The 27,614-nt window shown below is 40.0% G+C and overlaps 1 protein-coding gene and 1 long non-coding RNA gene across 2 annotated transcripts in view; both read right to left on the reverse strand.

Annotated features, from left to right (window-relative positions):
- The window catches only part of REEP5 (receptor accessory protein 5), a 45,126-nt gene that overhangs the window by 6,448 nt on the left and 11,064 nt on the right, over positions 1 to 27,614 (reverse strand). Inside the window, exons 3-4 of the mRNA XM_007536047.3 lie at positions 9,683 to 9,821; positions 1,981 to 2,149 (exon numbers count right to left, since the gene is read on the reverse strand). Coding sequence (XP_007536109.1) covers positions 1,981 to 2,149; positions 9,683 to 9,821 — 308 coding nt within the window. The remainder of the gene's footprint in view (positions 1 to 1,980; positions 2,150 to 9,682; positions 9,822 to 27,614) is intronic.
- LOC132541319 (uncharacterized) lies at positions 635 to 1,965 on the reverse strand. The gene is made up of 2 exons (XR_009552490.1): positions 1,672 to 1,965; positions 635 to 1,626 (listed from the first exon to the last, which is right to left on the reverse strand). It is a non-coding gene; the product is annotated as an uncharacterized LOC132541319 (long non-coding RNA).

Raw genomic sequence — 27,614 nt, forward strand, 5'->3', positions numbered from 1 at the left:
CAGCCCCATTCTATTCTTCTGCTCCTCTTTACAAGAATTTTCTCACATTCTCTCTTGCCTTTGCTCCCATTCTCTCAAACACATTACAATTAAGATTCTATTCCCACCACTCTACAAAAATCTGTTTGGACAAGATCACTAGTGTGTTCTTCACTGTTAAATCATTCCTCCTCTTATTTGACCTGTCTGTAGCATGTGACAGTGCTTTGCCCCTTCCAAGCACATTGTTCACTGGGCTCAAAAATGCCTGTTTTATGGTTTTCTTGGTATCTCCTACACTCTACTAGACACACAACTGCCCAGCCCTTTCTTGGTCTCTCAATTAAGCATTCCCTATCAGTTTGCTTTGCTGGTTGTTTCTCTTGTTCCAAGTCTCCAAACAGAAGAGGCCCCAAGGTTCAGTCCTCAGACCTTCTCATTTCTAACTACATTTGCTCCTTTAATGAATGACCTCACCGATCTCATGTTCACTATACTATGTTTATGTGTCTGTGTGTATACACACACCCCTCCCAAATTTATATTCCCAGAAGCCAAGAGCTGTTTCTGTATCCATCCAATGTGACTGTTCCATGGAGGAATCTTAAAAACACTTCAAAGTTAAGTCCAGCACTCAATTCTTTATTTACTCCTTTATTTATATATTCCCTTTTGTTGCCCTTGTTTTTTTTTTTTTTATTGTGGTAGTTACTGTTGCTGTTCTTGATGCCATCCTTGTTGGATAGGATAGAGAGAAATGGAGAGAAGAAGGCAAGACAGAGAGGGGGAAAGAAAGATAGACACCTGCAGACCTGCTTCACTGCTTGCAAAGTGACTCCCCTGCAGGTGGGGAGCCAGGACCTCAAACCAGTATCCTTACACCAGTCCTTGTGCTTCACACCACGTGCGCTTAACTCACTGCACTACTGCTGGACTCCCTATTTACTCCTTTAAATCGCATTAACTCAGTCCTCTCCAGCTCAAAGCTTGGATTGAGCTCAATAACTCAATCACTTGTGAAGCTTCACCCCTACAGGTGGGAGGCTGAGAGTTTGAGTGCACCGAATCTTGACTACTAGACCACCAGGGAGCGCGGGGCTGAGGGTTTGAACCCAGGTCCTTGCACATACCTGTATTTTTTTAAGATTTATTTTTTTTAATTATCTGTATTTATTGGATAGAGATAGCCAGAAATTGAAAGGGAAGGAGATGATATAGAGACAGAGAGATACCTGCAGCCCTGCTTCACCACTCACAGAGCTTTCTCCCTGCAGGTGGGGACCAGGGGCTTGAACCTGGGTCCTTGTGTATTATAATGTGTGCACTCAGCCAAGTGCACCACTGCCTGGCCCCAAAAGATTTATTTATTTTAATAATAAGAGAGACAAAAGCACTGTTCAGCCCTGGCTTATGGGGTACTGGGGATCAAGCCTAGGGTATCTGGGGCCTCAAGAGTGATACTCTGGTGAGCCAGCACTGTGCTATCTCCGAGCCCTATATAACTTACCTTTAAATGATACTGTATATACCTCTGTCAACTGTAAGCTTCCTGAATTAATTCAGGGAGTAGTTTGTCTGGGTCACTGTTTCATCCTCAGTGCTACAGAATGCTGATACATATTAAATGCCTTGATAGATAAATATCTGCTGAATGTTATCAGAACTGTTGAGAGCTTGAGCTCATTCTCCTACAGAACCATGTGATGAGCCTATTTAGCAGTCCAACATGAAATGAGTTAAGGGGACCATCCTTGTATATAAGATAATGCTCTAAAATCTGCCCACGGCAGGAAAGTCATTCTCCCTAAAGTGCCTAGTGGTACATTAAATATAGCAGAGGAAGAGTCTTGGGGAAAGTCAAAGGCAACAGGCAAGAAGCCTTAGGAAACTTAGCACCACCTTGGCATTTGGCTGAGGATGATTGACAAGACAAGAAGGCAGCAAGCTATTGCTGGGTCCAGTGTACTGTATCTTATAACACTGCAAGTCCCCAAGTCTTACCTTCTTTAGTGATGGTATCTGCAGTCTCTCTGGCTTTGTCCTTCAAGTCTTTCACCACTGTGTCTACTTGGGATTCGTGCTTCAGGAAGATAGGGCGGATGATGCGCCTGTAGAGCAACTCTGCGCCATTGGAAGGGCTGGGGGCCATGCACCACAGCAGGAAGCCGCACTGCACAGAATGAGAGGAAAGCCGGTGTGTTACAGTCAGGGTACACCTCCAGCATATACTGTCAGCAGTATGGGAGAGGGCAGTGCCTCTGCTCTTCTTTTCAGTAGCTTCCTACAGGCTACAAGTGGACTTTATTTTAATGGAAAAAGTGGGACTATGGACTAGTAAGAAGTTGAGACAGACAAGAAAGAAAGCATACCAGGTATATCAGATTACCTCCTTTTTAATTTGAGCTACTATTTAGTTTATAGCTAAGTAAGATTTCATTATTAACTGTAACTCTTAAGTAGCCATTTTTGCAGAAGCCCAGTACTACTTGCATGTGTACAAACTTATAGATAGGCCTAATATCTCAGTAGGCCTAGCTTGGTACATTTCTTGTATTTATAGAAGTTTTACAGAAAGTTAACATCCTGGCCATTAAATTCTACCCTTAGAGGACTCTCTGTTTTCAAAGGTCTAACTTTGCAGTCAGTTGTGAATCATCTTTCACTTTGAATGTAAATATTACTTTTGGCTTTCTTTACTTAAAAAAATTTTTTTTCTAAATACTTCTTCACTATTGGATAGAGACAGAGAAATTGGGGGGGGGGATAGAGGGAAAGATAGAGAAGTGCCTACAGCTCTACTTTTCCACTTGTGGAGCTTTCCCCCTCCCCTACAAGTGGTGACCAGGGCTTGAACCTGGGTTCTTCACACTGTAATGTGTGCGCTTAACCCAGTGTGCCACCACCTGGTCCCCCCCTGGCTCTTTCTTTATAGCTCTACTTAGACAGATTAGAAATACAAGAATTCTACCTTAAAAGCTGAAAAATAATAATTGTCATATTATTAGCTACCGTACATAAGGGCCCAGGTTCAAGCTCCCAGACTCACTTCCTCTATTTCCCCCTTTTCTCTCACTTTCTCTCTGTCTCTATCAAAATTAATAAAAAACACACTTGTTGTAATGCTACAGGAACTCTGGCGGTAGATACAATGAGGTGTATACGCAAATACATATACAGATGTGATCATAATCCTTATACTACTATAAAAGTTCTTATAAAGTCAAAGTGAAGGATACTACCAGAAACCTGTGGAAATGAGCCTGAGCTGCTGAAACCCAGTATGCCTGTGGATTCATGGCATAGTCAATACAAAAATATATTAAAACGCCTGGACTACAAAGAAAAGAAAAAAAACTGATAGCAAAGTAGACATTAGTGACAATAGGAATCAAAGTACACAAAATTTAATCATGTAAAAGTTATATACAGATTTCTTCACCCAACAAACCAGAATTCTAATAGAGATACTATAGAATACAAAGGATAAGAGGAGCTAAGAGAAAATTGGGTCTCAGCTCAGATTCTGCCACTTATTAATGGGCAGATCTTGTGCAAATTACTTGTCTGTTTTTACAGTTGAAAATAGGCATTAATGAACATTTTAAATATTTGTGGGGACAGGGGGAGAGAGAATATAGGAAGAAAAGAGTAAGAAGGAGGGAGGGAGGTGAAAGAGAAAGAGTAGGAACCATAGCATCACTCTGCCACATAGGTTTGAACTCTGAACCTCATGCTTAAAGTTCAACACTTTATCTACTATGTCACTTCCCAAGTCACAGATTTTAAATTGATATATCAGAGATTTTGAAGAAAACAAGAAGCATTTGGGGCATATAACAACCAATAACAACAATAACTTAACTAGATTTAACAGGGATAAAATAACATTTAGAACCAATCAATACTCATTCATTTATTTTATGAGCTGTCTCATGAGATGCAGGCAAACCAAAGGACCATTCCACATCCAGGGAATTTGACTTGTTTTGTCTTTGTTTCTCATGTGGGTGTCAAAAGCCAGGGCTCATGCATGAAACACTGTGTTCTGCTGCTTAGCCACAATACATGACTGGTGTAGAGGAACTAACTGTAAGCATCAATGTGACATAGAAGTTCTTTTTAAATACTAGAAGAGTATGTGTCTTCTTTATGACACTAGCTAAGTAAAGCAAACTTAAGACTTCGTTTCTCTTCTGCAGGATTTTAAGACACTCTCAAATTAATGCACTTGAAGAAAGTATAGAAAATATTACATAGTCCTACCATTCGTTGTTTAAAGTCTCTGAAATAACTATGTAGTTATCAATCTCTCAGTAATCTAGAAAAATGAGTTCATTTATCTTTCCTGGATGTATTAAGACTACTAGGTAGGATAAAAGTCAAGTATTTGTGTCTTCATACTTTTCCAATGTGATGACTTTGTAGGCTATCCAGCAGGCAGTTAATTTAGTTCTTTTTGATAATTCCTAGCTATTGTCTTGAGACAGTAAACTAATTACTGCTCTCTCCCTACATCCTTAGTATCTACAGTTCTCAAATGAGATAACTTTCTGGTATTAAAAATAGAATCAATAAAAAAATAATTACAGTTCAACTCTCAAGATGATTTAAAAAAAACAATCTTCAATCTTCAAACAATCTTAAAAAAAACAATACCTCAAAAGTATCAACTGATGAAACCCTAACTATAACTATTATTACCTGTAGTTCTCACAGATTCTGGTTACTATAAGTGGATTCTTGGCACTACTAGTATTCCCATATTAATACCTTATATGGCAACAGACCAGATAATTCTGTTGCAACTGAGTTTTCCTCACAGGAATTCCCCAGGTAGGAATATGCTTAACATACACAATTTGGGATTAATTAGAACTGACAAGGGCCAGACAGTGATACACCTGGTTAAGTGCACAAGGACTCAGGTTCAAGCCCCTTGTCCCCACCTGCAGGAGGAAAGCTTCACAAGTGGTGAAATAGGGCTGCTGGTGACTTTCTGTCTCTTTCCCTCTCTATATCCTCTCAATTTCCCTCTGTCGCTATCCAATAATAAATAAATAAAAATATTTTTAAAAACCAACAGCCAACATATATATCAACACTAACAAGATCTATGCTAGTCCCTACTACAGAATACTGTCCTAAGAACCTCTCATAAAGACTCTGCAAGACAGAAGCTTTTTCTTAATTTGTTCACTAAAGACATTCAGAATATGACACTGATACAGAAAGAGAGCATTTTTTTCTAATCTCCTCAAATATATTATCTCTCTGGAACATCAATAGTAAATTCACTCTTATTCTCATGTACCCATGACTTTGTGCAGCTGGAGACTAATGGGTGCACCCATTTTGCTATTATGAAAGAAAATGTGCTGCAAGGCAGTTAAAATTAAACAGATAAGGGGGGGGGTTGCAGGGGAGGTAGAGCACTGGGTTAAGCATACATAGTGTGAAGCAAGGACCACCAACCAGCTCAAGGAGCCTGGTTTGAGCCCCTGGCTCCCTACCAGCAGGGGGGTATGCTTAACAAGTGGTAAAGTTGGTCTGCAGGTGTCCTTCTCTCCCCATTTCTGTCTTCCCCACCTCTCTCAATTTCTCTCTGTCCTATCTAACAACAACAACAAAACAGAAAAAAATGGCCACCAGGAGCAGTAAATTTGTGGCACAGCAATAACCCTGGAGGGAAATAAATAAATAAATAAATAGTGGATATGATTTAATGATTATTATTTATTAGTGATTTGATTTTTTTGCCTCCAAGGTTATTGCTGCTGGGACTTATGATTCCACAGCTTCTGGTGGCCATTTTTTCCATTTTTATTGTATAAGACAGAAAGAAACAGAGAGGAAGGGGAGACCGAGAAGGAGCGAGATTGACACCTGCAGACCTGCTCCACTGCTTGTGAAGTATCTCTGTTGCAGATGGGGTGTTGGGGGCTCAAACCCAGATCCTTGCACGGGTCCTTGCATTTTGTTCTATGTGTGCTTAACTGGGTGTGCCACTGCCCAACCTTTTAATAATGATTAATAGGACTGTAAGATAGTAGGAGTATAATTCCATAAAGTCCCCACCATCAGAGTTCCATATCCTATCCCCTCCACTGGAAGCATCTCTATTCTTTATCCCTCTGGGAGTATGGACCAAAATTCTTTATGATGTGCAGAAGGTGGGAGATCTGACTTCTGTAATTGCTTCTCTGAACATGGATTGAACATGGGCATTGGAAGGTCTTTTATTCAGGATCTATTCTCAAGCTCCAGAGCCTCTACCAGCAAAGGAAACCAGAGGCAAGCTGGAAGTCAGCTTGTTAATGTTTTATAGATTGAGGTCAAACATTGGTATGGGTGGTTCTCTTGGCAAGATTCCATTCAAAATAGCAGCAGGCAGGCCCAGGCAAAAACCAACTTTTCCTTTTATTTTTTTCCCCCCATTAAAGATGGCATCGTTGGGACTGGGCTGTGGCACACTGGGTTGAGCACATATAGTACTAAGCGCAAGGGCCCATACAAAGATCTGGGTTCAAGCCCCTGGCTCCCCACCTATGGGAGGCAACTCTGTAGATATCTATCTTCCTTTCTCAATTTTTATCTCTCCTTCCTCTCTCAGTCCTATAAAATGTGAAAAATGGCCGCCAGGAGTAGTAATTTGTAGTGCTGGCATTGAGCCCCAGCAATAGCCCTGGAGGCAAGGGGCCCCGCGCATTGTGATTTTGCTACCATTATATAGATGATATTAAGGGCTACTGAAGTTTACAATATGGCATATCCAAATTTAAAATTATGAGACAACATAGCATTACTCCACCATTCATGAAGTGAGGCACCAAGGAAACAGGTGAGTATTAAATACCCAAAGGCTACCCTCTCAATCTTTCAAGCTGCCACTATAACTCAGAGGTACCTCTTTCTACTGATTGTTGGGAGACTCGTGAATAATGAATAATGGTGGCTCCCCTGTTACCTGGGATACCCCACTAGGACTCTCACCCATGGTGTGGTCTTTCTATTCTAGTGTCCAATAGAACTGATGTCTATACAAAAAAAATGAGCTTACAAACCTAAATAACAAAATATGTCAAAAGTACAACCATTTCAAAAGAAAGAAAATGATTACAGGTTCTGTCACCCATAGAAACAAACCGAATATCCAAGATCTTTCTCTCCCTCTCTCACTTTCTCTTCTTTCCTTTTCTTTCTTTCTTTCCCTCCCTTCCTTCCTTCTTCTTTCTTTCTTTTCTTTTATTCTTTCTATAGATTAATACCACTCCCACCACCAAAGATCTGTCCATACTCCCACCCCCGACAAGCTGAAAATCTATCCCCCCCCCCCCGAGTTTTTATTTTGGTGCAATACTCCAAACCCAGTCCAAATTCTGTTTTGTGTTTCCCTTTCTGTTCTTTCTCAACTTCTGTTTATGAATGGGATCATCCTATACTCATCTTTCTCTTTCTGGTTTATGTCAATTAACTCCTTCAAGCTCCATCCAAGATGGTAGCCAAGAATTTTCAACTGGACTTCTAACTATAGTAAAAGAAACACAGCGATTTTAAATAAGAGTGATGTGAAATAGTAAAAACATTAAGTCTAAAATGAAATCTTGAAAACTGAAGGTTGGGTTGAGAAAAATCTCCCAGGAATAAGGAAAGTACAAATAATTGTTTTTTTTTAAATAGATAAGGCAGGAGAAAGAGGAAAAAATGTATCTCTAGTTATCCAAAATTAAAAATCAAGATGATGTGAATGTAGTGATGAATAAGACAAGTCAAAAGATTAAAGTACTTCCTATATCTAAACTTTCTTAGATTATAAAATTTAATCAAAAAGTAAATGGGAAAAGTAGGGTAAACCAAAGTAGTAAGGATACTAGATGTAAGTTAAAAAAAAAAAAAACACAAGTATTAGTTCTAGTGGAAACAAAGGACTACAAAGACACTACGTGTGCATTACATGTGCTCTCTATGACCCAAACAGACAGTATTAATGAAGTTCTAGTAAGGGGGCCAGGCGATGCCACACCTGGTTAAGCACTGACGTTATAGTGCACAAGGACCCAGGTTCAAGCCGCTGCCCCCACCTGCAGGGGCAAAGCTTCACAAATGGTGAAGTAGGGCTGCAGGTGTCTCTCTCCCTCCCCCTTCTCAATTTCTTTGTCTCTATCCAATAATAAAATAAATAAAAATTTTAACAAAGTTATAATAAGGCAAGTGGTAAATATTTAATTTTTTTTAAATTACCTCTATTTATTATGGGACTATGTGAAAGCTTGGTAGAGCTTAGGGAAAACTTCCCCCATCCTTGGATGGAGGTCTGGAAAACACACCCCCTTGTTAGCCTCTCTCATAGAGATGAGCAAAGGGGAAAATGTCTCCCAGACTGTTTCCCCTTGTAAGACTCTCAAGCCCTCAGAGATCTCACAGTTTCTCCTGCTAGCACCAGGCCACATGGCTGCCTGCTTTAAGGTTCATTCAAAGTTCACATAGTCACCCAGAGTTTACATAATAACCTCACTTTTGATCACAAAGGAGAACACACTCCATCAAACACCTCCTCGACAACAGAGAGTGAAGCCCCCAAAATTATATTTCCTTATGGTCTTTAATATCTATGATTTACATCAAGCCTTGTTTATCTTCTTTCTATCTCACCCTGCTGGTTTAACCCCTATGCTTCTCTCAAATGCCTTTAGATAATTAACCTGTTTGCATCATGGAGAATAATTGTCTTGACCTTTATGTATCGCATCAATTCTTGTCATACCAGCCCCCTACCATAGGGGCAAGCTGACCTTTAAGAAACCTGTAATTTATGACATATTTGAAAAATGTTCTTTGTTTAAATCTCTATATAAACCCAAGCCCACCCCCAAATAAAGGAGAGTGTTCGTACCAGAATCCTCCCCGGTGTCTCTTGTCTATATCGTTGAGCCCTCGAGCTAGTGAGGGGGAACCCATAAGCTTACCTTCCTGGTTGAGAGTCACCCCACGTGAGCCCCAACAATTTATTTATTGGATAGAGACAGCCAGAAACCAAGAGGGAATATTGGATAGAGACAGCCAGAAACCAAGAGGGAAAGGGTGATAGAGGAGAGAGAAACAGAGACACCTGCAGCCCTACTTCACCACTTGTGAAGCTTTCACCCTGCAGGTGGGGACCAGGGATTCGAACCTGGGTCCTTGTACACTGTAACATGTGCGCTCAACCAGGTGTGCCACCACCTGGCCCCGGTGAAGATTCATCTAACCAAGATTCTGACCCAGACACTTGAGAAGGATGGAGACACAGGAAAGGCTGCAGGTGTGTGATAAGGATAAGGGAGGAAATAAGACTGCAGCTTACCACTGTGAATGACTAATGGCCTAGTAAAGTTTGCAGTGCTTCACATCAAATATAGAAAACACTGCATGAAGATAGGATCTCAGAATGCATGCTTGTACTAGTCACAGTATTTCCATCCTTTGCTATTATCAAACACACATGAACACACAACAGGTTTGGTTGTTTCCAAAGTGGTATACAAACGATGGCATTCTAAACATGTCAAGTCCTGTTGTGCTGTTTATGTAAGTCACAGATGTACAACATTCAAGCAATTTTTTTTCCCTACTGCTACTCTAATGGCCCTGAAAGTTTATTTTAGTGGTTGGTAGCAAAGCAAATAGGTAGCTGAAAGGAAACATTGTAGTTAGGTGTTCAACCTACCTTCAGCATGTAGTAAAAGGGGAACCATGACAGGAAGAGGTCAGAGAAGAATTCCACAATGCTGAACACACCATACACTACCCAGTAGGTCAACCATTGGGTATCATCATCTTTGTTGGGACTCTCTATGGCTTTCATTCTGAAAGGCACAACAAAAGCAAGTATATCATCCAGTAAACATACTTCTGTAATAAACATATAAAAAATAAACATTTTTAAACATACTTCTGTAGCCTGCTCTATAAGAAACTCAGGCATATGTGTCATGTCACTAAATACAAGAACATGACTAAAAGACAGAAAGCAATATGGAGACAGCAACTCATTTTATTTAATTAATTTATTTATTTTAAAAATATTTTATTTATTTATTCCCTTTTGTTGCCCTTGTTGTTTTATTGTTGTAGTTATTATTGTTGTTGTCATTGTTGGATAGGACAGAGAGAAATGGAGAGAGGAGGGGAAGACAGAGAGGAGGAGAGAAAGATAGACACCTGCAGACCTGCTTCACCGCCTGTGAAGCGACTCCCCTGCAGGTGGGGAGCTGGGATTTGAACCGGGATCCTTATGCCGGTCCTTTGCGCCACCTGCGCTTAACCTGCTGTGCTACAGCCCAACTCCCAACTCATTTTAAACATTAGTTCCAGTCTTGTCATCTGGGAAACCAGTTGCCCCTTGATGTTCTATCCTGCTTGAAACCCAGCCAGGCCCTAGGAGATACTGCTACCTGCTTGCAACCAGAGTAATCCCCACTACTAAGTTGTCCTCCCATAAGGGTATACAAAGAATCCTCTCATGGAAACTTTTTTTTTTTTTGCCTCCAGGGTTATTGCCGGGGCTCAGTGCCTGCACCACGAAGCCACTGCTCCTGGAGGCCATTTTTTCCCTTGTGTTACCCTGGTTGTTTGGTTGTTTTACCATAGTTGTGGTTATTACCATTGTTGTTACTGATGTCGTTGTTGTTGGATAGGACAGAGAGAAATGGAGAAGAGGAAGATAGAGGGGGAGAGGAAGATAGACACCTGCAGACCTGCTTCACTGCCTGTTAAGCGACTCCCCTACAGGTGGAGAACCGGGATCCTTCTGCTGGTCCTTGTGCTTCGTGCTACGTGCGCTTAACCAACTGCGCTACTGCCCAACCCCCAGAAACTGAGTTTTTTGTTTGTTTAATTGAGACTTATATCTCACCACTCTGGGCCAACTTTTACAGATAGGAAAAGTGTGGGTGGGGGTGTGGAGTTGGGGGGGAGTCACAGCACTAAAGCTTTCCCAAGCTTCATAGTACTTGTCTGTGCTGTTCCAGGGGCTCAAACCTATATTCTGCACACAGCAAAACAGGTGCTATCCTAGAGGAGCTGCCTCATTGGCCCCCAATAATTTACTTTTTTATGCACTTTTTATGCACAATATTTTAAAATATTGCCACCAGGGTTATTGGTGGAGCTCAGTGGCTGCACTACAAATTCACTACTCCCAGTGGCAATTTCTTTCCTTTTAAAAAATTCTCTTGGGGGCCAGGCAGTAGTGCACTGGGTTAAGCACACATAGTACAAAGTGCAAGGATCCCAGTTCAAGCCCCCAGCTCCCCACCTGCAGAGGAGTTGTTTTGCAAGTGGTGAAGTAGGTCTGTAGGTTTCTATCTTTCTCTCAATTTCTCTTTGTCCGATCCAACAACAGCAACAGCAATGGAAAAAAGATCGGCTTGAGGAGCAGTGGATTTGTATGATCATGAAGGCACCGAGCCCCCAGTGATAGCCCTGGGGACAGAAAAAAAACTCTTCTTTTTACTTGATAGGATAGAGAGAAGTTGAGAGAGATGGGGAATTGAGAGTGGTGAAACTTTGCCCCTGCAGGTAGGGCCCAGGGGCTTGAATCTGGGTCCTTGCACATGGTAATAGGTGTGGCTCAACTAGGCGTGTCACCACCCAGCCCCTCTTACACACTTTTTATAACTGAGTTATTACGTTATGGATAAATAGTATTTTCCAAAAAGTAACATAGGAGCATTAGGTATGCACTACCCAAAGTCTATAACATTTTATTAAAACAACAACAAAAAAAACTGTGTGGTCCTGGAGGTGGCACAGTAGATAAAGCATTGGATTCTCAACCATGAGATCCTGAGTTCAATCCCTGGCAGCACATGTGCCAGAGTGTTGTCTAGTTCTTTCTCTCTCTGCCTATCTTTCTCATGAATAAAGAAACAAAATTCTTTTTAAAAAAAAAAGGTGAAAAGGTATGTCATGATGTCCATTTGGTTCCTGTTTTCATTCATTCTATAAATGAATGGAAGCTAACTTAAAATAGTCTTTTACTTCTGAATTACAGAAATTCTTCCATCCCTAGGATTCTCCTCCTTCTAGCCCTGAATTCCACAAGTTCCTTTATCCCAACATTTCTGAATGTTTGTGAATGACCTGGTCTAAAATAATAAACAGGAGTCTGGGAAATGGCGCAGTGGATAAAATAAACAGGAATATGAGTACTGTTTAGCTGATGAATGGATTACTTATTGAAAATACATTTACTACTTAGTAAAGTCAGTTCTGCAAAGTGGTTACTGCATTTAGAATTCGCCGAGAGAGAGAAAGAAAGAGAGAGAGAAGGCCATATGCGGGTGAGTGTGCATGCAGACAAAAATATTTTTAAAAATAACATAATGGGAAAGTTACAGTCAGACTGGTGATAATGGGAAAGGAAGGAAAGAGGAACATTAAAGAAATGAATATACTCTGAACAGTATGACTAGGCAAGTTTTGTACATTAAACATTTAAAACAAATGCTTAGTGAAGTTAAGAGGTGACCAATAACTACAGAATGGTTTCACTCATATGTGAAAACCAGAGAATCGAATCACATGAACTTGCCAAAAAAAAAAAGGGGGGGGGGAGTCGGGCTGTAGCACAGTGGGTTAAGCGCAGGTGGTGCAAAGCACAAGGACTGGCATAAGGATCCCGGTTCCAACCCCGGCTCCCCACCTGCAGGGGAGTCGCTTCACAGGGGGTGAAGCAGGTCTGCAGGTGTCTATCTTTCTCTCCTCCTCTCTGTCTTCCCCTCCTCTCTCCATTTCTCTCTGTCCTATCCAACAACGACAACAACAACAATAATAACTACAACAATAAAACAACAAGGGCAACAAAAGGGAATAAATAAATAAAATAAAATAAAATAAATAAGCAACTGGGTAGATAATGGCAAACCTGGTTAAGCACAATCATTAATTGCGCAAGGACCCAAGTTGAAGCCCCTGGTACCTACCAAAAGCTTCATGAGTGCTAGAACAGCACTGCAGGTGTCTGTCTCTCCTCCTATCTTCCTCCCCTTTCAGTTTCTCTCTATCCTAGCAAATAAAATGAAATGAGAGAGAGAAAAGAAGCAACCAAATGATCTCTTCAAAATGTGTGATAACTATGGGGGTCGCCTTTGGGTGGGTAGGAGCACAGAACATTGGTGGTGGGTAAGGTGTGGAGCTATTTTGTACACAACTATTAAGTCACTAATAAATTTTAGGGCTGGGGCCAGGCGGTGATACACTTTAAGTGCACATATTACAGTGTGCAAGAACCCAAGTTCAAGCCCCTGGTCCCCACCTATGGGGGAAAGTGTCATGAGTAGTAAAGTAGGGCTGTAGGTGTCTCTCTCTTTCTCTATCTCCTCCTCCCTTCTCAATTTCTCTCTGTCTCAAATAAATGAATAAATAAATAAATATTTTTTAAAATGTTAAAAAAAATTGGGGGGAGGGCCAGTAAAATAGCTCACTTGGATAGTAATGCCATATGTATCACTCAGGTTTGAGCCTGAGCTCTGCTACATTGGAGGAAACTTTGGTGGTGTGGTCCATTCTCATATATGTGTGTGTGTGTGTATATATATCTGAAAAAATCTCAGAGCAGTGAAGCCCTAGGAGTAACCAAAATTTTTTCCCTAAAAATTTTAAAAAATAAGACATATTTAAGTACACATTTCATATAAAATGTGCTTATGTACATAAAATAAATTTAAAGGAACTTATAAAATGACTTGTGACATTCAGACTATTTCTGTGTTTTAGCTCTTGTCAGATATGCATTAGCTAGTATAACAGAAGACCAAAGGAAAAGTGTAGGTAAACACATGAACCAGAAGATTAATAACATATCCTTTATACATAAGATTTTTATCTACTTTGCTTTATTTGGTATAGAATTGGACCTGTTTATATTTAAATGTATTTTAGTAAATAGTATGATAAAAATCTTGTTTCTCATCTATCCTGGGCAGAAAAGGTACATAGTTATGTCTTACTTAAGGTCTTATTTGTGTAACCCAGAGTAGTCCATGTCCAAGTAAACACAAATGGCCCAATAAACACACATATACACACAAAAATGTAAACTGAAATGGCTGTTATAACCATTTGGAGGGCCCGGTGGTGGAACAGCCAGTAGAACATACACATTATTTATTTTTTTCAAAAGACTTTTTTTTTTTAATTTCTTTATTGGGGAATTAATGTTTTACATACAACAGTAAATACAATAGTTTGTACATGCATAACATTCCCCAGTTTCCCATTTAACAATACAACCCCCACTATGTCATTTATCATCCTTCATGGACCAGTATTCTCCCCCCCCCCACCCCAAAGTCTTTTACTTTGGTGCGATATGCCAATTCCATTTCAGGTTCTACTTGTGTTTTCTTTTCTGATCCTGTTTTTCAACTTCTGCCTGAGAGTGAGATCATCCCATATTCATCCTTCTGTTTCTGACTTATTTCACTCAACATGAAGTACTTTTTTTTTTTTTGGGGGGGGAGTTGGGAGGTAGTGCAGGGCTTAAGCGCATGTGGTGCCAAGTGCAAGGACTGGCATAAGGATTCCAGTTCAAGCCCCTGGATCCCACCTGCAGGGGAGTCGCTTAACAGGCAGTGAAGCAGGTCTGTAGGTGTCTGATCTTTCTCTTCCCTTCTCTGTCTTCCCCTCCTCTCTCCATTTCTCTCTATCCTATCCAACAATGACAACATCAATAACAATAATAACTACAACAGTAAAACAAGGGCAACAAAAGGAAATAAATAAAAATAATAAAAAAGAAAAAAAAGACTTCTTTAAAAAATTTATTCCCTTTTGTCACCCTTGTTTTATTGCTATAGTTTTTTTATTGTTGTCATCATTGTTGTATAGGACAGAGAGAAATGGAGAGAAGAGGGGAAGACAGAGAGGGGGAGAGAAAGACAGACACCTGCAGACCTGCTTCACCGCTTGTGAATCAACTCCCCTGCAGGTGGGGAGCCGGGGGCTTTAACCGGGATCCTTATGCCGGTCCTTGCCCTTTGACCTTGTGCCCTTAACCCGCTGAGCTACCGTCGGACTCCCACATTATCTATTTTTAAAATCAGAATTGTTCAAGGGGCTGGTAGTGTCATTCTACCAGATGAATTTCAAGGAAGAAAGAATGATATCAAAATTAATTTTAACTCAAACTAAAAATACTATAGAATCAAGAAGCTGAAAAGGGCTTCAAAGGTGGGAAATGAAACCAGGGCTTTGGTTTTTGGTCAGGATCTGTTTAGTATCTCATTCATCTATCACAAACACACACACAAAAATAAGATACACTGCTGAGAGTGCATTTTAGCACAGCTCTTATTTATCTACTGTAATTGGCATTTGAGTGAGGATGGCAATGGAAGAAATGAAGAATGAAGCTGAGACAACTTCCCTAGTTTCAATGTCCCTTTATGCAGAATATAAGTATTCTGTCTCTAATGAGCTAGAGTGATTAAATCCATCTGCAGCTCAGACTAAGAGTAAAGCTGAGAAAAGAAAATCCAGGACTTACAGAAGACATCATTATGAAATTCTTATTTATTTTTTTATTGCCACCAGGGTCATGGATATAATGAACAGTGTTTGTAAGAAATATCAATGTCAGACTCGCAGGACAGTCCCACCACACTGGAGGTAGCTTCAACACTGATGGCTTTCCCTCACTTTTTTTTTTCCTTTTCTTTTCTTTCTTTCTATCTGGAAAAAAAAAGTCAGACCAGAGTGGTGAAGTCCTGGATGGGGAGGAGAGAGAAGGGAATGAGGGAAAGTGCTGATAGGAGGGGGAGGGGGAGGAGGGAAAAAATAATAAGCCCCCCCCCCAAAAAAAAAAGAGTATGCTTTGGGGCCCAATACTCTATGATGGAGGGAGATGACAATTTGGTGGTGGGTGAGGTGTGCTGACACCTATTTTGGAGAGCTATGACACTATACATTTGTAAGAAAAAAAATATTGTAAAACCACATTTCTTCAACAAGGCTCTAGTACAAAAGGAGGAGGAGAAGAAGAAGAAGAAAGGAAAAGGAAAGAAATTATGCCTTGATGTGGTATTATATAACATTCCTTAATAGGACTGCAGGGAGCCAGACAGTAGCGCAGAGGGTTAAGGGCACAAGGTCAAAGGGCAAGGACCTGCATAAGGATCCCGATTTCAGCCCCCCCACCTGCAGGGGGGGTCGTTTCACAAGCAGTAAAGCAGGTCTGCAGGTGTCTTTCTCTCCCCCTCTCTGTCTTCCCCTACTCTCTCCATTTCTGTCTTATCCAATAACAACAGCAGTAACAATAATAACAACAACAATGAAAACAACAATGGCAACAAAAGGGGGAAAAATGGCCTCCAGGAGCAATGGATTTATAGTGCAGGCACCAAGCCCGTGATAACCCTGGAGGCAAAAAAAAAAAAAAAGACTGAAAATATTGGTGTTATTTCTGGTATTTTAGCTTGAAAGCAATGTTACAAAAGAATGTATTTTACATTTTAATGCAAATATTTGATATTTTGCATCTATAGAACAAACCAAAAGATTTTAGAAGCATGTGCTTACACACTTTTCTCAAAGATTTATTTATCTCTGAGCAGAAGGCACCATAGCACTGTTCAACGCTGAAACATGTGGTGCCAGGCATTGAATCTGGAGCCTTAGGCATTCCATATCCTTCACTCAATCACTGAACTATCTCCTAACCCTGTTTAAACACTTTTTAAAAATTTTTATTTATAAAATGACAAGACCATAGGATAAGAGGGGTACAATTCCCACCACCTATTCTTTAGCCCTTTGGGAGTACGGACCCAAGGTCATTATGGGGTGCAGAAGGTGGAAGGGTTGGCTTCTGTAATGTTTACACACTTTTAAAAAGATTTTTACTTACTGACTAGAGATAGAAATCAAGAGGAAAGGAGAAGAGAGTGAGTGAGAGAGAAAAAAAAAAAGAAATACCTGCAGCCCAGCTTCACTGCTCATGAAGCTGTCCCCCTACAGGTAGGGACCAGGGGCTTAAACCCAGGTCTTTGCTCATTATAACATGAACACTCTATCAGATAAGCCATGGCCCAACCTTGTTCACTCACTTTTTAGAGGCAACATCTACTGTAAACAAATTTCTGAATTGAGAAATAACTGGTTTCAGGCATACAACATAATTATACCATATTTTTAAACACTGTGAAATAATAACCACAGTAAGTCTAGTTACAGTGGTAACCAAATACTCTTAGAATTTATCCTCTATTTTCATTTCCCTCCCTACCCCACCCCCTCTGGCAGCCATCATACTGTTTTCTGCCTTTATGAGTTTTGCTTTGTTCTTTTTTGTTTTGTTTAGATCCACCTATTAGTAAAATCATATACATTCTTTTTCTCTCAGACTTACTTCTCTTAAAGTCTGTGTTGTCACAAACAGCAAGATTTTATCTTTTTTATGGTTGAGTTTCTATTCCATTTTATGCAGGCACTCACACATATGTTACCACAGGGATTACCACATATGTGTAGTTATTCAGGTTTATTGTTTTATGAATATTATAAAATATAATTAAACAGGGAGTTGGGCAGTAGTGCAGAGGGTTAAGTGCAGGTGACATGAAGCTCAGGATCCCGGTTTGAGCCCCCGGCTCCCTACCTGCAGGGGAGTCGCTTCACAAGCGGTGAAGCAGGTCTGCAGGTATCTATCTTTCTCTCCCCCTCCTCCATTTCTCTGTGTCCTATCCAACAACAATATCAGTAACAAGAACAATAATAACTACAACAATAAAAAGGTAATAAACAAATAAATATTACAAATATATATATATACATACATATAATTAAACAAATCTAGTTTGTAAAGCCTAATACACACTTAGGCTATAAGGTTAGGGCCACCATTGTATTATGTCAGCATTGCCTAAAATGTCTTTAAGTGAAGCATGACTTAAGTGATGCATATGTGCAGATATATGTATAGCACATATATGTGAACATATATGCACATTATATACATGCCCAACATCTCGATTTGATCATCCATTATATTTATTTTTATTGCCACCAGGGTATCTCTGGAACTCAACACTGGCACTACGAATCCATAGCAGCTATTTTTCCTTTTCTTTTTCTTTCATTCTTTTTCTTTCTTAAATTTATATTAGTGGATAGAGACAGAGAGAAGGGAGTGAATGAAAGAGACAGAGATACCTGCAGTCCTACTTCACCATTCACAAAGCTTTCCCCCTGCAGGTGCGCTCAGTGGCTTGAACCCAGGTCCTTGCAGACTGTAATGTGTGCACTTAACCAGGTGTGCTACCTCCTGACTCCCTCTCTTTTCTATTTTTATTAGATAGGACAGAGAAATTGAGATGGGTGGGGAGATAGAGAGAAAGAGAAACCTGCTTGGACCTGGGTCTCTTCTTTTTCTCCCATGCTCATTTAGTTGTGTATCATTTAACCATCTTTAACTTGCAGCTTTGTATTTTACTGGGTTGTCAACAAAAGTCATGATGTATTTTTTACACAGAAAAACGTAGAAAAATAGGTCATGACTTTTCTGGCAGCCCAATAGTTCTAGCCCTTACTAGGTATATGACCTTTACAAATTATTCTGAATTTTATGTCTCACATCTGTCAAGCAAAGATGATCAAATAAATTGAATGTTGTAAAGATTAAATTAGCTAATAGATGTAAAGCACCTAAAAACAATCCATGTTCAGTGAGTGATTCAATCCACTGAACATCCATGTTCAGTGGAGAAGCAATTACAGAAGCCAGACCTGCACTCCATAAAGAACTTTGGTCCATACTCCCAGAGGGATAACAAACAGGGAAGCTTCCAATCAAACTCTGGTGGTAGATACCCCTATTACAATTATTACCCCTTACAATTCAGTAAACCAATATTAAATCACTAATAAAATAATAATTAAAAAATTACTGGACCAGAGAAAGCACTCAGTAAGAATGACTTTATTGGGAGTTGGGCAAGTAGCCCAGCTGGTTAAGCACACGTGGCGCAAAGCGCAAGGACCAGCTTACAGATCTCGGTTCGAGCTCCCAGCTCCCCACCTGTAGGGGAGTTGCTTCACAGGCCGTGAAGCAGGTCTGCAGGTGTCTATCTTTCTCTCCCCCCTGTCTTCCCCTCCTCTCTCCATTTCTCTCTGTCCTATCCAACAACGACAACATCAACAACAATAATAACTACAACAACAATAAAAACAAGGGCAACAAAAAGAAATTATTTTTTAAAATAATGACTTTATTGGATAATTAACTATAATGTAACTTATTATCTGAGTGAGACCCTATAGTAAAAGAAGATAGTATAGTCCTGGACCCAGGAGACAGCTCACACTATACACACTTTACTCTGATCTGAGGACCCGGGTTCAAACAGCTGGCATCACACAGAAGCACTATGCAAAAAGGAAGCTTCACAAGCAGTGAAATAGTGCTGTAGTGTCTTTCCTTCTTTCTGTGTTTCTCACACATCTACCTCTCTCCACATCTGTCTCTCACCATCTATCTTTTACAAAAAAGATGAGGAAGAAGGAGGAGGAGTAGAATGTCACTGTGAGCTGTAGAATTATGCTAGTGCAAAGCCCAGTAAAAACCCTGGCCAAAAAAAAAAAAAAAAAGCCTAGTCCTTATGGCTAAGTAGAGAGGATTAACTAAGTCCTACTAATAAGATTAAGAGGTGATTAGAGAATTACTCTTGGGTTTTAATTATACCCCATTCTCCAAATCCCAAGTAAAGAGAGTAAAGAGCTAAAAAGAGAGTAAAGAGCTAAAATTCCCAAACTCTTATTTGCTAGTCATACTGAAATACTGTTGAAAATATTTCTTAGACTTGCTCTACAAAGAAAAAAAATAATCAAAATTGTTTATGTTGGCATCTGCTTGGCACTGACAGAGGCACACAAACAACTGGCCATCCCCCATTCAGAACTCTGGACCCCAGTGACTGGTACTGGCTGCCTCTACCCCTAGCAGCCCATCAACTTTTTCCCACCTCTGCAGCTGTTTTCTTAAGTTTTTTGTTTTGTTTTGTTTTGTTTTGTACCAGAGCACTGCTCAGCTCTGGCTTATGTTGGTACAGGGGATTGAACCTGGGACTAGATGTAGCCTCACGCTTGAGAGTCTGTTTACATAACCATTATGCTATCTACCCCCACCCGCAAGGGATAGCATTAAACATGAGTAATCAGAACAAAGGTTGAGCAGAGAGAGTCCTGGTTACCATTATTCCCTTTCCAACTAAACATTATTCCAAGAAGATATTCCCTCACCTATGGACATAACTGAACTATGAACCCTTAGATATTTTATTTGAAAGAAATCATGTAATAAGGATAATTAATAGGTTTCAAAATTTTGTAGGGCCCAGTAACAGTAGGAAGGCAGTAACCTTGTTGTGCCTTGGGGCAACAGACATTAAAAAGCCAGTATTCCACTGTCATCAGATAAAAACCTAGACCCACCTGCTACACCACTGCTGGACTATCACTGTCCAGATTTATTTACTTTTGGTTATTGCTGAAGCTTCTTCTCTGTTTTGGGTCTACACTTTCAGATAAGAGAAGCAGAGAAAGAGAAATAGAGGGAAAGAGGGGAAACACCACATCACTGAAGTTTCCTCCAGTGTGGTATAGACCAGGCTCAAGCCTGAGTCAAGTTCATGGCAAAGCAGGTACCCTCCAGTGAGAGTATCTTGTGGCCCCTGGCTTAATACATTAGACAGTTCAAGGTCTTTATTCCTCAAGTCACTGCTAATGTCTGCAATGACAGAATACTGTCATAAAATGTGAGCAGTTCCATCAAAAGCTTTTTTTAAAAAAATATTTATTTATTCCTTTTTATTGCCCTTGTTTTATCATTGTAGTTATTGTTGTTATTGATATCGTCATTGTTGGATAGGACAGAGAGAAATGGAGAGAGGAGGGGAAGACAGAGGGGGAGAGAAAAAGAGACACCTGCAGACCTGCTTCACTGCCTGTGAAGCGACTTCCCTGCAGGTGGGGAGCCGGTGGGCTCGAAAGGGGATCCTTACACTGGTCCTTGTGCTTTGTGCCACCTGTGCTTAACCCTTGGTGCTACCACCCAACTCCCCATCAAAAGCTTTCTAGGGGCCATGCAGTGGCGCACCTGGTTAAGTGTGCACACTACAGTGTGCAAGGACCCAGGTTCAAGCCCCTGGTCCCCACCTGCAGGGGGAAAGCTTCACAAGTGGTGAAGCAGGGCCGCAGGTATCTCTCTATCTCTCTCCATCTCTAGCTCCCCTTCCCCTCAATTTCTCTCTGTCTCTCTCTAATAGAAAATAAAGTTTAAAAGAAAAAAAAGGCTTTCTAGGGACTGGCTTATTGATCCTGGCTCTCCACCTGCAGGGGAGTCGCTTCACAGGCGGTGAAGCAGGTCTGCAGGTGTCTATCTATCTCTCCCCCCTCTCTGTCTTCCCCACCCCCTCCATTTCTCTCTGTCTTATCCATCGACGACATCTGTAACAACAATAATAATAACTACAACAATAAAAAACAGCAAGGGCAACAAAAAGGAAAATAAATATAAAAAATTTAAAAAAAAAGCTTTCTAAACTGAAATGAAGTAGGTGCCTAGACAATGACCAGAAAGAGTTGTTTCCCTTTCTGGGGTTTCATTTATCAATTGAATATACCAAAATGTTTATAGGAGGGACAGGAAAGACATAATGATTTTAAAGTTTTTTCAAACACAATACATCTATTAGGAAAAACAACTGCTTTTACATGTTCTTAATTCAGATCTATATTCCTTATAAGCAAAATGCATAAAATTGTCTTTCTGTATATATAAATTATACAACATATTTATTTTGAATGTTTTAGAAAAAAACATGTTTATAGAGGTATGACATACATTCAGAAGTTTAAGCAATTAAACACAAAGAATAATATCAAATAAGATGCTCATCCAAATTTCACCTGTGTCTACTATTATAGATACTCTATTGTTATAACACTAAAAAATTAAAATTAACATGTGGCCTGGGAGGTGGCACCATGGATGAGGTGTCAGACTCTAAAGCATGAGGTCCTGTATTTCATCCCTGGCACCGCATGCACTGGAGTGAAGCTTAGGTTCTCTTCCTCTTCTTGCTCATAAATAAGTAAATATTTTTAAAATAAATTAAACTTAACAGTTAGAAAAAAGGAAGTCGGCAGTAGCGCAGAGGGTCAAGTGCAGGTGGCACAAAGCTCAAGGACCAGCATAAGGATCCCCATTCGAGCCCCCAGCTCCCCTCCTGCAGGGAAGTCGATTCACAGGTGGTGAAGCAAGTCTGCAGGTGTCTCTATCTTTCTCTCCACCTCTCTGTCTTCCCCCCTCTATCCACTTCTCTCTGTCCTATCCAACAATGACGACAACAATAATAACTACAATAATAAAACAATAGGGGCAACAAAAGAGAATAAATAAATACTAAAAAAACAGAAAAAAGATACTGGGTGAAAACATATTTTTATATCTTTGAGATATCTGTCATAGTTTCAATTATCAATTTTAACTTGTTCTATTACAGTAATTTCTGTTAATTGCATCACTAAGATGGATCTTGCATTCTCTTACTTGAATGTTGTCATTCATTTTTGATATGGTATTAACTCTTTCAGACTCAAAGTTATTCTAGATTGAGTGTTTTTACACTTTCACTCTTGTCATTAAATTGAAATTCATGGGGTCTGAAGGATACCTCACGTGGAAGGGCACCTACCTTGCCATTTATGCAACCCAGGTTTGAGTCATATGGGCATGACATAACACTGGGGGAATTTCTGGTGCTATGGTCATCTCTGTCTCTATCTTTCTATCAGAATAATTTGTTTTTTAAGTGACCTAGGAGCAGTGAAATTGCACATGGACCAGATGTGTATCAGTGGAGCTTCCCCTGGTTTCATCCATGGTGCTCCTATGTGGTGCTAGAGCTAGAACCCAAATCCTTATGCATGATAAGGGGTGCACTCAACCAGGTGAGCTATCTCTCAGTCCATCATCATTTAATTTCTTAATGTAAAACATATTCAGTCACAGTCAAATAAACCCTGAGGAATGCTTACGGTGCACAGGCCAGGGAATCAGGCATTTGTACACCTATGCTTGGCTTTGAATCAACAGATTGTGTCACTAGTTAAGTAACTCCAGTTTGTGGCTTTGGTTTCCGAACCTGTTAAAGGTGATTATATCCTCCTGCCCGAAGCTTGATCTCTAAGACCTCTCCTAGCTAACAAATTACAACTTAAAACAGTAGGGTGTATTAAACTTTTGATAGAGAGATAGCTCAAAATACATGAAAGCCTAAAGCAATAAAACAGCAGGTGCAAATCCCGCTGAGACAACAAAGTAACAGTAAAATTTATGGCTCTGTAAAGTTAGTACCTGTGGTAAGTATGAAATCGTTAAGTTTTCCCTTAAACTCAAATACTCTCACAGCCTAGACAGGAACAACTTAAAGTTGACAATCCCAAACAACAACAACAACAAAAAAGAACCACATCAAGATGATAGGCGGCAGTCTAGAATTCCCTCTGACATGTAAATGATCCCGTCACTAGAGCACCTGACCTAACTATAAGAAGCTGCAGGGTATATATAGTGGCCATGTGACTGAGAGGGGCTGAAGATAAGCTCTACTCTCAGGAATCAGAAGAATGTATAAGTGTCAGAATGAAGTGAGAATAGGTTTCTACAGCCCCCACTTAACACTTCAACTGCTACCAAAAGTCACTTCACTACCAATTTTTCAAATTAAGTATTAAGTATTCACTATATTAGTCTCTTCAAAATCATTTAATTGGTAATTACTGATCTTTACTATCTTAAAATGTCTTAAAAGTATTTATACCTATTTTTAAATTACAAGACATGGTTGTATTGAAAACTGACATTTCATTCTAAGTCAGTTCTGAAAAAGAGAAGCATTCAGGGGAGAGACAGAAATCAAGGCAGTCTAAGTCCAAGTAGGAAAAAACACACGTGACAAGTTCACACACACTCATAAGCACACATACATACAAAACATGCACAGTCCCTATCAGTAAATAAGAGAGCACCACTAGGAAAACCAGACTCTGCTTCTGGTGGCTTACTTCTATGAAATAGAAAGTGATTCATAATCATAACTTTCTCAGACTCTCCCCAGTATCATGAACATTTGTCTAGGGGTTTCCTATTGTATATAGATTTCAGCCCTTTTTGATCTATACTCTCTCACTTCTGCTACAGCTTTCACCTGCAGTTAACTGTACTACAACTTTTTTTTTAATAAGATAAACCAAAGCACCTTTCTGCCATTTATACATTCTCCTATTATAAATGTTTCACGTGACATCTCTTTCTTATGTTTATGTGGTTCCACGAATGAAACCTAGGGCCACATGCAGGAAAGACATGCATTCTACTGCTGAGCAGGTACTTTGACAATGTATTTCCTTTAACACCCACTTTCTGATCTTACGTTATAGAAGTCATTCCTAAATATCTCCTCAAGACTCACTGCCTCCTGAGACAGAATAAAAGCACATCTGCATTCCTTTAGCAAATATAATTCCAGATGCCATGTTCAAAGACACTTGCACTGGCAAATATAGAAAGTCTCTGCTAATAATTACTTATACTACTGTTTTCATGAACAAAAGATACATAATAGATAATAAGAGAAAGAACCCGCTAATAATATAAATTAACTTGTGTTCATAAAACACTGCCAACACCTAGTTGAGCACAGGGGCCTGGGTTCGAACCGCTGCTTCACACTTGTAGGGAAGAAGCTTTGCAAGTGGTCTGCAGGTGTCTTTCTCTCTCCCTCTCTATCTCCCCCTGCCCCCAGTTTCTCTCTGTACTATCAAATAAAATAGAAAGAAGGAAAGAAAGAAAATAAAAAGAGCTGTTGGGGAAGGGAAATTCATAGTGCCAGCAATAACCCTGGTGGCAAAAACTCACCATGGCTTACATAAACAGATATGTGATTTGGGCATGTACCTTATAAAAGAGAGGTAAATGTACTACATAAAGAGAATACACTTATTGGAGGTGTCCAATTGAAAAAAAAATTTAACATCGGCAGTTCAATTTGCATCTTACATAGGGTTAGTCAACGTGAAGCATTCAAAAGCCACTTGGGACTTGAGATAACATAGTCTAGGGTATGCAAAACTCTCATACCTGAGGCTCCAAGGTTCCTGGGTTCAATTCCCAGCACTACCATAAGACAAGAGCTCAGCCATGCTTTGGTAAAAACAAAAACAAACAAACAAAACCACCGCATAGGTAGCAATAAAATATAACAGTTAAAAACAAGGCCTTTATAACCAGCTTCCCTAAGTTTATTTATTTTGTTTGTTTAGTTAGAGTGAAAAAAATAAGAAAACCATAGCACCAAAACTTCCTTCAGTACTATACAAGCTGGAAAATGGTGAGAAACTAGCTCACTTAATGATGGCCTTTTTGGTCAATACCATGCCACCCCATCACCTGGAGCTCTATCAGGAAATCCTAGGATTCCCCCATATATACCACAGACCTAGACCTCTCATAGATCCCTCTCTCCACCATCACTGGTCACTTCCATTGGGAGCATCATTATAAGCCCTTTTGAGTGTCTCTCCAGGACCACATCCTAATGAGGGGAGGCTTGGTCGCCCATTCTGTCACTCAAGGAAGACTGGTCCTGAAATGAGTGCAGCCTAGAATGTTCCCAACTGTGACCATGAACTGCAAGCTCAGACTGACAGGGGAAATGGAGGTTATATAGGCTCCTGTGCTAATATGAAAGTATATAGGCCCTGGGTCAGATTGATATGATAAACAGGTAATTGTATTTATATGTTCTCTTCAAATTTTGGAGCTACTCTCTGCCCTAATCCAGCTTTCTAGTTCTGTTCTCAACACTGACTACATCTTCCCAGACAATATTCTTAGTCTACCTCTATGTTCTATCAAACTTGAGCAAAAATTAGTAAAGTCATGGACCTCTAGGAACATGCCTGAAACAGACTTCCTAGTTTCTTACCACCCTAAAATCCTTATTCTCACCTGCTTTAGTCCTTCATTCTGGTCCCTGCTTATCAAACATCCTGTCCTGCTCCATATCTTAACTGCCTTTCAGACACCAAGTTACAATGCTACTATGATTCTATCTGGAACTCCCTGGGCAGACGATCTCACCAATATATCCTGGTACTTTGCCTCTCCAGAGCCCTACCCCACTAGGGAAAGACATAAACAGGCTGGAGTTTCTGCCAATGTCCATGTCCAGTAAAGAAGCAATTACATTACCCAGAACTCCCACCTTCAGCACCCCATAAATAATTTTGGCCCATACTCCCAGAGAAGGGAGAAATGTTAAGGCAAGCTCACTAGAGTGCTCTGAAATCCAATTCCATCAGAACCCAAAAAGAGAACAAGAAAAAAGGAAAGACAATCAGAAGTAATAATAGGTGTAGGTATGACTTAGAAATGAAGAGAAGGCAGACCATAGAAAAAATGTGCAAAAAATAGATAGATAGATAGATAGGTAGATAGGTAGATATTTAGATAGATTATTATAGAAATAATAGTCAACAACTATCTGTGACCTTGGGAGAACCACTACAGTTTCCAATGAAGGGAATGGGGACACAGAACTCTGGTATTGGGAACCGTGTGGAATTGTTTCCTGGTTATCTTAATTTTGTAAACCAATACTAAATCACTAATAAATAAATAAATTTAAGTAACTTAAAAAAAGTCCTTCAATGGAGTGGGGAACAGCTTGAACCAGGGTCACACACATGGCAAAGCAACATACTATCCAAGTCAGCTATTTTGCTAGTCCCAGATTCCCTATATTTAAATACCAGCCAGCTACACCATGTGACAGTTTTGAGACTTTAATCAAGTTACTCCTTTTTCTCTGTTTCCTCATCTATATGATAGGAATAATCATGGTACTCATAGTGTTGTCATGAGGATTAAATAAGATGTATTTTTAAGGATGTATGTGTATAATATAAAAATGCTGCATCTCTTTGCATGCAAAGAGGGAAATGCAATACTATTTCTTGTGCTGGAGGCAACTTTTAAAATGGGGTGGCAGGAGTCAGGCAGTAGTGCAGCGGGTTCAGCACAGGTGGCGCAAAACAGGTGGCGCAAAGCGCCAGGAGTAGGGATCCTGGTTCGAGCCTCTGGCTACCCGCCTGCAGGGTGTCGCCTTACAAGTGGTGAAGCAGGTCTGCAGGTGTCTATCTTTCTCTCCCCCTCTGTCTTCCTCTCCTCTCTCGATTTCTCTCTGTCCTATCCAAAACTACAGCTATGAGAACAATAGAACTACAAGTACAACAACAAGGGCAACACAAATGGGAAAAATGGCCTCCAGGAGCAGTGGATTCGTGGTGCAGGCAAAGACACAGAGACTATAGAATGACACATCTTAGAAGTAGGTATGAAATAGTAAAAGTGTTATCAGACATCAAACTAAATACAAACACTGCTGGGAAAACAGTGCACTGATAATGCAAGGGATTTGCACACACAAGGCACCTGCATCACATCTAGCCACTATCCTGGTTTCTCTCTCATTAAATAAATAAATGAATATAGATACCAAGATGCTGGACTATAAACATTTAATCTTTTTGAGCTT

This window comes from Erinaceus europaeus, chromosome 11, assembly GCF_950295315.1.
Source record: "Erinaceus europaeus chromosome 11, mEriEur2.1, whole genome shotgun sequence".
Taxonomy (NCBI): Eukaryota; Metazoa; Chordata; class Mammalia; order Eulipotyphla; family Erinaceidae; genus Erinaceus; species Erinaceus europaeus.